We start from the raw sequence: 10,547 nt of genomic DNA, 5'->3' as shown, positions 1-10,547 counted from the left end.
GTACCCCGGCGCACTGATTGAAAACCGCTGCCCTGCGTGGTGGTTGGGGTGGCGGGGCAGGTGGGGGAAGCTTGTAGATTTTGTGATGCTTTTTTTCTTGAATAGCTCCCAATTTTTTTGGGGGGGGGGCACCCAGAATTTACTGCCTGGTTTTCCTCAGATCTTTTAATTCTGTCTTGTTATGCAATATGTAGGAACTTCCTTCTCAAGTGTTAGTCCTTGAGAAAAACTGCCCAGTTATACTGTGCCATGGGCGGCACATCATCTTCAAAAGGACTACGTAAGTGAACCACTTATTCTACCTACTTCCAACCGGTAAAGGACGATTGTGAGATTGGATTCAGGAAAATGGCTGTTCGCTGGGACCGAGCATGGAAGATGTATGAATTTTTAGAGGGTGCCACTACCGATTTCCCTTCTGTAAAGATAGGGAAGGCCACCGATTTAAAAGGGATAGCGTGTGACATCTAAAGTGGCATCTTTTCACATTTTATGAGGCATTTATACCCAGAACCAAGAATATGTGCCTGGCACATAGTAGGAGCTCAACAAATATTTTTGAGTAAAGAATTGGATGATGATGCCCTGACTTGTTTGGCTCAGTGGATACAGCGTCAGCCTGCAGACTGAAGGGCCCCGGGTTTGATTCCGGTCAAGGGCATGTACCTTGGTGGCGGGTACATCCCCAGTAGGGGTTGTGCAGGAGGCAGCTGATCGATGTTTCTCCCTTCCTCTCTGTAAAAAATCAATAAAATACATTAAAAAATATTTTTTAAAAGAAGAGTTGGATGATGGATGAGAGAAAACCCAAGCTCTATTATATGAATACCAAAATGTGAAGGAGAGGATAGATAGGAAAACAAAGAAACCACAGAGATGGAAGTAAAGGTTAGTTTCTATCCCTGTAAGCATAGCTACCAAATTTAAACTTCAGGTGCTTTCTACTGTTAATCAGAAGATATCAAAGGATTTTATACAGCTAAGCCATGACTGACGAGAAAGCTAAGATACTAATGTCAATTTCAGTAAAGTTAAATATGTGTGTTAAAGTGCATTTGGTCAGTGAAATAGTCCATCCGTTTAACGTAGAAGAGTTAGGCACAAAAGGGATACCCTTTTGTAAGATAGAGGCTTGGAGCTACAAATCGTTGGGAAAAGATAGGACATGCGAGTAACAGTGCTGCCAAATTGTAAAAACATGTTGACTGAGGCATAGTTTTAAGAGGACTGTGATTTCTGCCAGGTGCTGATAAGTTTACCAGAGTCTGATTACTAAATTGATCTCATAGCCTAAGAGCAGCGAAATCTGAGGATGCATCTCTGCATAAATGAGTATTCTCTTGACAAGTGTAATCATTGTTTATTATTATATACTTACATTTAATGTATTACAGTTTATATATTAGTACAGTAACATTGCCTCCATATAGAAGGTAACATGCTTGAATTTCAAAAATATACGTGAACTTTCATGGATATATTTATCTCTTGTAGTAAGTTTTCTAGCAGAGTAAAAGGTCTTAGTAAACCAGCATTACAGATTTATTGACATTTGGCCCGAACCTAGTTTCTCCTCTTTATTTACTGTCTCTGATGAGTCTTTTTGTTTTACAAGATCCAAATCAAATGCTGATTTCTTCTCACATCCTTGATCCCACCAAACATGTCTACTTTTTCTGAACACCCAGTATATTTTGTTAGTACTTCTCTTATTGTACTTTTTATGTATTCGCATTCATCCAGTAATGAAATATTTGCTTACTGTATCCAGACATTGTACTAGGAAATGGCTATTAGACGGTATTTGTTGAGGGCTTACTATATCTTAGGCATTGTAAGATTCTTAGTTGGATTATCTCTTTTAATCATCAAAACATCATGCATATTAATTCACCATTTTTCCCATTTACAGATGAGGAAATAAGTTTAAAAGGTTAAGTAATTTACTTAAGAACACAGCTAGTAAATGGTAGAATTAACATACAAGCCTAGGTAGTCTGTATTCACATCACAACTTCCAGTTTGTAGTCTTCATTATAATTTTTTAAAAATATATTTTATTGATTTTTTACAGAGAGGAAGGGAGAGGGATAGAGAGTTAGAAACATCGATGAGAGAGAAACATCGATCAGCTGCCTCCTGCACATCTCCCACTGGGGATGTGCCTGCAACCAAGGTACATGCCCTTGACCGGAATCGAACCCGGGACCCTTCAGTCCGCAGGTCGATGCTCTATCCACTGAGCCAAACTGGTCAGGGCTTCATTATAATTTTTCATGTAACTTTTTTATGTACAATGTTTTATAAGATTATAAATTAATAGCTGGAGTACTATAGTCTTCTGTGATCCCTTATTGCTTCTAATGTAAAATAAGTGATTATAATACAGCTTGGTAGTGGAAGCATGTAGCAAAGACGTTAAAGGTAGGTGAATGAGAACAGTGAAGGCATCTTGAACAGATATTTAAGCCAAGGGCTGAGGATAAGTAGTCATTTTCCAGTCAATAGAGCCGAGACCCTGAGAGTTGGAAGGATGGGCTAAAGAAATGCATTATGATAGTCGTGAGGCAGGGATCATGAACGCTAGAACTGTGCTGTTTAATACAATAGCCAAGAGCCACATAAATCTATGTGTGGTTAGTCCAAATTGCACTGTAAAATACCCCCTGGATTTTGAAAACAATGAAAAGTAAAATATCTGTATTACGTTTTATATTGATTATGTATTTAAATGATAGTATTTTGCTATATTAGGTTATATAAAATAATAACTTTTACTTTGTTTCTTTTTTAAAAATATTTTTTAAATTGATTTTTTTAAAAAAATATATTTTTATTGATTTCAGAGAGGAAGGGAGGGAAGAGAGAAACATCAATGATATAAGAGAGAACCATTGATTGGCTGCCTCTTGCATGCCCCCTGGGGGGGGTGGGATTAAGCCCGCAACCCAGGCATGTGCCCCAACTGGGAATCAAACCCATGACCACCTGGTTCATAGGTCAGTGCTCAACCACTGAACCTTGCCGGCCAGGCTAAATTGATTTTAAAGAGCCAGGAAGGAAGGAAGTATAGAAAGATAGAAACATCAATGAGAGAGAGAAACATCACTGATTGGCTGCCTCCTGCATGCCCCATCCTGGGGATGGAGCCCGCAACCCAGGCATGTGCCCTGAGTGGAAATCAAACAGTGACCTCCTGGTTCATAGGTGGATGCTCAACCAGTGAGCCACACTGGCTGGGCTGGAAGTCTACATTAGAATTGATTTGCTTGCATTGTTTTTTGTTTTTGAATGCTTTGCCCTTTTTATAGGAGTGTGAAATTGACAATGATTTTTTGAGAGGGCATTTTCTGCTCTTGAAATTTTAGTTCTCTCTGACCTCCATTTCAGCAGCAAGTGGCAGTTTATATAATTATGCCACATGAGTAATTGGAAACAGAAGGATAGTGATGGGCATCTTTTTGGTGATTTATTACATACATAGAGTCAGTTAAACAAAGATTACTGGAACCTGAAAAGGAAACATTGTGTAAAAGTTCAGTGAAATTGTAATAAAAAATACCTTCTTATTTGAGTTTAGAAATAAGGAATTTGCATTCACCTTTAAGTCCTAAACAGAAAAGACTCAAAACAATGGTAAAAAATATGTGTGCACTTTTCAATTAACTTTAGTTAGCCTTACTCAGTTGTTATGTTTTGCTTCAGAGGGAGATATTATTTGAATTGCCAATACTAGAGAAATATTTTTTACATTAATAAGAATTTTAAATTGGCCGATATTTAAGTATTTAAGAGAAGAAACCATGGTAGAGTGAAACATACCTGGTTGAAGCTTTGAAGTGTTTTTCTGCCTATAGACAGAACTTTATCAGAACCTTCCACATATATTAGAATCTGCTCTTCTTGAAAATCTACTAAAATAGTTGAATCTCAAAACTTAGCAATGCATTTCTAAGATTTAGGGATCACAAGCTGCTGCTAATAAAGTGGAAGGAGATATAACCCAAGGGAATCAGGATATAATTGTATGTAACTGTCTTTGTGTAGTGAACAAATAATGTAACTTCTGAATTTTAGTTCATAAACAGAAATGCTGGTATTGCACATTCCATGCTGTGGTGGGATTAACTTAGTGGATATTTGGTGTGGGTTTTTTTTCATGTTGGTAGGAAATGCTTATGATCACATGACGATAGAGCTGGAAGGGCCTTAGCATTCTCATCCCAACCTCTTTGTGAGGAAGGAAAAGTCAACTCTGTCACAGTAACCAATGAGTGAATTTGAAGTAAAACCTAAAAATGAGTTTTCATTTGAGAAATAGTAAAATATAAGTAGTTGTCATTTCTGATTAAATTACATTGTCTATAGTTGTTTCTGAATTTTATGGATTTTTTTAGCCAGCCTTTTAGTGTTCCTCAAATTATTCTACAGTCTGAATTTTTTCTTTTTACTATCTCAAAACTAGTGGTCATTTTGACAAATTGGCTCATTCATTCACTAAAAAATTATTCTATGTCTGCCGTGTGCCAGAAACTCTGCGAGACTCAGGGAAGGTGATGGTGAGCAGAACCTTGCCACCCTCATGAAACTTCTAGTGAAATGGGGAGAGACTCTTGGCTGCATGTTAACACAATGTGACATTTAGCGAGGACAAGGAGGGAAGGTGTGTAGTCATAGCTTTTGTTAGAGCGATTTGACTTGCCAGGGAAAGTTTCACTGAGGAACAGATGTCTAGTCCGGGAGCTGCAGCATGAGGAGGAACTAGTAGGCCAAGAAGAGAGCGGTCTGTTTCCTAGGCAGGGCGAACAGTGTGCACACATGCCCTGAACAAGGAAAGAGCTGCGTGAGAAAGGGTGACTAACAGAAGGCCCGTGTAGTTGGACTCGAGAGGGTGGACTGGGGAGAAGGAGCTGGAGAAGTAGGAAGTAGATCAAGAGTGAATATTACCAATTAGGAGTCATTACAGAAGCCCAGGTGAGAAGATGGTACTGGCAAGGCAGAAGTAAACGTAGGCAGTTTTGAGCCATATTAAGAGGGTTTAAAAAAAATGTGTATAGCTGAGTGGGTGGAAGTACATTGCAGAAGTTACAGGTTGGTTGATTCTACTTTTTTTCTCTAGGAATTACCCAGCCTGCCTTTGCTGCTATGGAACAGAAACTGATTTAAACGAAGTACCTTGATTTTTGTACATTGTAGCATTCCTAAAATTCTAATCCTGTCTTCTCTTACATTCAACACTTCATTTAAGTTAGAAATATGAAGCAGTTGAAAAGGAAAAGGAAAAGCAACTTTAGTGTTCAAGAAACTCAGACTCTTTTGAAAGAAATTACAAAAAGGAAAGAAGTCATTTTTTCCAAGCAACTCAACACAACAATTAACGTGATGAAGCGCATGGCTTGGGAGGAGATCGCACAGTGTGTGAATGCCGTGGGAGAAGGAGAACAGAGGACAGGGACCGAAGTGAAAAGGAGGTACCTCGACTGGCGCGCACTCATGAAGAGAAAGAGGATGAAAGCGAACATTAAGCTGGTTGGTTCTGGGTTTCCCCTTCCTTCGTCTGATTTAGATGACTCTCTTACTGAAGAGATAGATGAAAAGATTGGATTCCGAAACGAAGCAAATTTTGATTGGCAGAATGTGGCAGATTTCAGGGATGCAGGTGGATCCTTAACTGAGGTCAAAGTGGAAGAGGAAGAAAGAGATCCCCAGAGTCCTGAGGTAAGTATTAGCCCGTGAGCCCTTCTATTCATTTAATGTCTTCAGCTCTGATGTGTGAGTTCATTATAGTCCAGGAGCAGTTCAGAAGCTCTCAGATTTTCAAGCTAACTTCAAAATAGAATATAAACTCATTCCATTTTCTTTATATCATTAATCTCTTCTCACCTAAATATACTTCTCTCAATTATCTGTTAGTGACATCAGCTAACTCATTGCAAAATTATTCAAAATGCAAAGTAAATGGTTTTATATCCTCAAACAATACAAAAAGATTTTAAGAAATATTTAGACAAATAATCATGAGATAGAAATAATACTGAAAATTGCTTTTTTCTTTTAGTTTGAGATCGAGGAGGAGGAGGAAATACTGTCATCGGTCATACCAGATTCCCGGAGGGAAAATGAACTTCCCGACTTCCCTCACATCGATGAGTTTTTTACTCTAAACTCAACACCATCTAGATCTGCCTATGATGAGCCCCATTTGCTTGTAAACATAGAGAAACAGAAGCTGGAGTTGGAAAAGCGACGGCTGGATATCGAGGCCGAAAGACTGCAGGTCGAAAAGGAGCGCCTGCAGATCGAGAAAGAGCGGCTGCGGCACTTAGACATGGAGCACGAGCGGCTGCAGCTGGCGAAGGAGAGGCTGCAGATCGAGAGAGAGAAGCTCAGGTTACAGATAGTCAACGCCGAGAAACCGTCTTTGGAAAACGAACTCGGTCAAGGAGAAAAGCCCCTACTTCAACCACAGGACATAGAAACAGAGAAGTTAAAACTCGAGAGAGAACGCTTGCAACTGGAAAAAGATAGGCTGCAGTTTCTGAAATTTGAATCGGAGAAGCTGCAGATTGAAAAGGAGCGCTTACAAGTAGAGAAAGAGAGACTCCGGATTCAGAAGGAAGGACACTTGCAGTGATTTCTCTAGGTCTCCACTAGCAAGTGTTTGTAAACCGTAGGTTTTTCTCTGTATCAGGTGATACGAAAATGGTCGCAGGAATAGCTGTTTTTCCCCGTTTAATGTCAGTGTTTCAATAGGAAAAAGATAGTTGTATGTGGGTAACTGTATGCTTAATAGTGTATTACATAAAAATTATGTGCCCTTGCATAGACAGTATAGCAGGAGCTATTGCGCTGTACTCTGTAAAGTAGTGACATTACATAGTGTGTATAATCTGTGCGCTCAGTTTACAGTCATGTCTGCGTAAAATTCTAGCTCAGTGAATCTCAGCTGGGGATGATTTTTGCCCCCAGTGGATGTTTGGCAATTTTTGGTTGTCAGAACTGGGACGTGGGGCGTTGCTGTTGGCATGTCGTGGGTAGAGGCCAGGGATGCCTATGTCTGGCAGTGCGCTCGATAAACCCACCACAAAAAGAATTGTCCAACAGAAATGTCAGTGTTACTGAGGGGAGAAGCCCTATCCCAGTCTGACTGCACCTCTGTGGCTTGTTCTATAGTTTCAGAATATTAAACCTCAGATATTTGTGTGGGTAGTTACTTAAATGGCCAACAAACTTTACTAGTAACTATGAAACATAACTGTGTAGTATATAGCATTTAGAAAGTGATGAAAATTACAGATATTTTATTTCCATGTTTCCATCTATAAATAACTCGATTCAGAAACAATACAGGGAACATCAGTGATTGTCCAAAATGAGTTACTTTGAAAAACAGTTCATTCATCTAACTATTGGTGCTTTAGGAGCAACACACACTTTTTAAGCTTTAGTTCCCTTTTTTCTTTGAATCCATTTCCAATGTAAAATTGTCATTTCAACCATGTACTGAAGTCTTAAAGTAAGTGAATGGTTGAAGCTAGTAAAAATGATACCAATGTAAAAACGGTACCAGTAGTCCATGAGCTTGAACTCAGTGAGTGGCTATTTGATTGTTAAAATAAGTAATAGTTATTTGGGTGTAGGGGTGGGAGAGAATGTCCTCTGAATCATGATGATGATGATGAAATAATGATAATAGTAGCTGTGTGTTTTGAATTAGGGAAGCAGTGTCTGACCTAAACTGTAGAACAGTTCTTGAGGGTAGTACCTAATATTCCTTAATTGAGGCTCAGAGAAGTCACACACTGAATGAAGGGCTGATCTCGTATATTGTAGTGTGTTTTGTCTTTGCTCCTTCCTGAGGAACAAAGTTTATATCTTCAGTCCCTTAGGTCTGGTATTTGTTCTGAGACCAAGGGCTTTTGCTTAACCTGGTGATTTGCTTTCAGCCCCCTGAAGTCCTTTGTCCACAAGCCAGGTGATTCTAATACACACCAAAGTTGAGAATCACTGCACGAGATCACTTTGTATTTTCTGATTTCCAGGGCTGATGTGTAGCTTTAATATATATATCCCTTTTGTTGACAGATATTATCTTGATTCTGCATTTGTTCCTTGTTAATTTAAGAATGTCTTGAAACCATATGTGATATCGGAGTATGGGTACACAAGGAAAAATAGACTTCTGCTTAGTTACCTTGACTTGACATAGTGTTATTTTTCTATAACTGAAATAAATGCTTCTACTCTAGAAATAAAATTTGCCTATACTAACTCTCTGGAAGCTTATCATTTCATGTGAGGCTGTGAGGGTTGAGGTTATCCAGCTTGGAAGAGAGCCTTATCACGGTGAATGGGGGCAGGGGACCTAACATTTGTGTCAGGCACTATGCTTCCTGCTTTTCATACATTATTTTATTTACTCCTCAGAACAACCCTTCAGCTAAGTCATCTTATGCCTCCTTTTATAAGAAACAGTGCCTCATCAGTTATATTAATTAAATATCTGAAAAATGACATTAATCCTGACCCAAGACTTTAGTGTAAGAGCTCTGTGGAGAAGTTGTAGTGAAAGTTTGGAGGTGTAGTTATGTGTTGTAGCTTTGCCACATACCACTTGTGAAAGTCATTCAACTTGTCTGTGATTTGATTTCCTCCTCTATAAAATGGGCTTAATGATACATGCTTTGTCTCTGCTTTATAGTTTTTTTGCCTTCCTCGTTCTACCCAGGTGGTTGGTCAAGTCCTGTCTTGTCTTCTGATGCTTCTGATCAACCTCCTCCAACCTCACCTGTGGCATTTGCAACCTGTTTTGCAGCAGCCTCCTGTCTCAGCTCCTTCCTTCCTAATCCCCCCTGTATGACACTTCCAGAATAGATTTCCCCAAAATACTGCTTTTACCACGTCCTGAGAATAAACGGTATGAAGTGGAAGAGGAGCAGAGCACTGGAAAGATCGGGGTCCAGTCCCAGCTCCACTTTACCTGCCGGGTGATGTGGACAGTAGTTGTCTCTGAGCCTCATTGTTCTAGTCTCTATTACATCAAACATATGCCATGCTCGACCATGTGTGGAATAATAGCATTAGTATATGAAAATGCAGTTTAAAACTCGAGAGCAACTTAGTGATATTGCAAATGTGTTCTACCTAAAATGAGTCTCCCGTTCCCTTCTGTAGAAAGTCCTCAAATGTTCTTTGCCTACTTTAAGATTTTCTCGTACCAACATGACTAAATGTTTGTGAAGCTGCTCTCCAAATATTCCATTAATTTTTCTTTGATCATGTTGCTTTCCTTGACCTTATCCTCGTGCGGCAATCAGAGCAAAGCTTTTTCAGATCCAGGGACGTGACCATTTCTACCATTCTCTGCCATAATTTAAAAATAGGAAAATGAATTTTGCTGAATAGGAATATTTTATCATATAAAATTGGTATTGGTATGTCTTCCAAAGTCTCCACAGGGAACTTGAATAAAAATGTTAAAGTCAACATCAGTCTGCTCAGCTTATGTCTCATTCCCCACTTATCTGAACACTGCTCCTAGGCCAGGGGTGGGCAACCTTTTTGTGAGTGCATGCCGAAACCAGCAAAATCTCTGACTCAAAATTCTTCTGCGTGCCAACCCTAATTTTTTGAGAATATGTTAGGCCTACTTGATATCGCTTAAGGTGTACGTATGTGAAGAACCTTGAAGAAATAATAAAATTCATTCGAGCGACAAAAACAGTAGATGATGGTGAAAAATACATTTATTTTTTAATGTATACATGTACACTGATAGTCCGACAGAAAACTTTATGACTCTGTTTGATATTATCAGTGGGACTTTTGCTGCTGCATCACTGATGACAGAGATTTTACACCAGGTTTATATTTCGTGATCTTCAGAGATATGCACGAGCTACTACTTCATCTGTCAGGCTACTCCTATTATGAGACTTAACAAAATTCATCACTGAGAACAGATTCACAAGCGTATGTGGATGAAACCAAAACACTGGTCAGATCTAGGAAGGCAGGGAGAGTTAAGGCAGAGGCATAGAAATTGCTCTTGCCCTCTCCTGTCAATCCATGTCTATGGTCTTGTTACGTAAAATTATTTAAGATGCACCTACACTGAATTTATCTGAAAAATGAAGTTGATATTAAGAAAAAAATTGTAAACGGAAGATTATAAGAGAAGGTTTCACGTGCCAGCAAAAGTTTCTGGTGTGCCATGTTTGGCACGCATGCCAGAGGTTGCCCACCCCTGTCCTAGACCATGGGTATGGGCCCTGGCCATCTGTGTATCCTGTGACTGTACCATTGGCTGTGCTGTTGGCACTTGACCCAGAAGTGGACTTGGCATGGCCTTGCATTCCCTGAGGTAACTACCATTTGGAGGATTCTCTTTCCCATTTAAACATGATCTGCATTCTGACCCAGATCTAATGTTTCTCTTGATGATTCTACAAATAAAGAGTGACAAGGATTTTAATTCAAATATATTAGCTATGTACTCTGGTGCCCTCCTATGAGACCCAGAATCAGTTGTTGGCTTTAGGTTCTCT

General features: G+C 39.3%; 1 protein-coding gene across 1 annotated transcript; it reads left to right on the top strand.

Moving 5' to 3' along the window:
• Window positions 1-111: 111 nt before the first annotated feature.
• On the top strand, window positions 112-9,486 carry MSANTD4 (Myb/SANT-like DNA-binding domain containing 4 with coiled-coils). Its single transcript, XM_006761467.2, has 3 exons — window positions 112-280; window positions 5,120-5,718; window positions 6,059-9,486. Exons 2-3 carry the CDS (start codon window positions 5,257-5,259, stop codon window positions 6,632-6,634), a joined length of 1,038 nt encoding a protein of 345 aa, XP_006761530.1. The 5' UTR covers window positions 112-280; window positions 5,120-5,256; the 3' UTR covers window positions 6,635-9,486.
• The last annotated feature ends 1,061 nt before the right edge of the window (window positions 9,487-10,547 follow it).

The sequence above is a fragment of the Myotis davidii genome, unplaced genomic scaffold (assembly GCF_000327345.1).
Source record: "Myotis davidii unplaced genomic scaffold, ASM32734v1 scaffold158, whole genome shotgun sequence".
In the NCBI taxonomy this organism is placed as follows: Eukaryota; Metazoa; Chordata; class Mammalia; order Chiroptera; family Vespertilionidae; genus Myotis; species Myotis davidii.
Note: the sequence above shows the minus strand (reverse complement) of the source record. Positions and strands in the feature narration are given on the sequence as shown.

Bases quoted from the DNA above. Each gene is read 5' to 3' on its own strand.
- MSANTD4 (XM_006761467.2), top strand. From the start codon at position 5,257: ATGAAGCAGTTGAAAAGGAAAAGGAAAAGCAACTTTAGTGTTCAAGAA. The intron at 5,719-6,058 runs GTAAGTATTAGC...TTTTTCTTTTAG, and splicing joins GAGATCCCCAGAGTCCTGAG to TTTGAGATCGAGGAGGAGGA.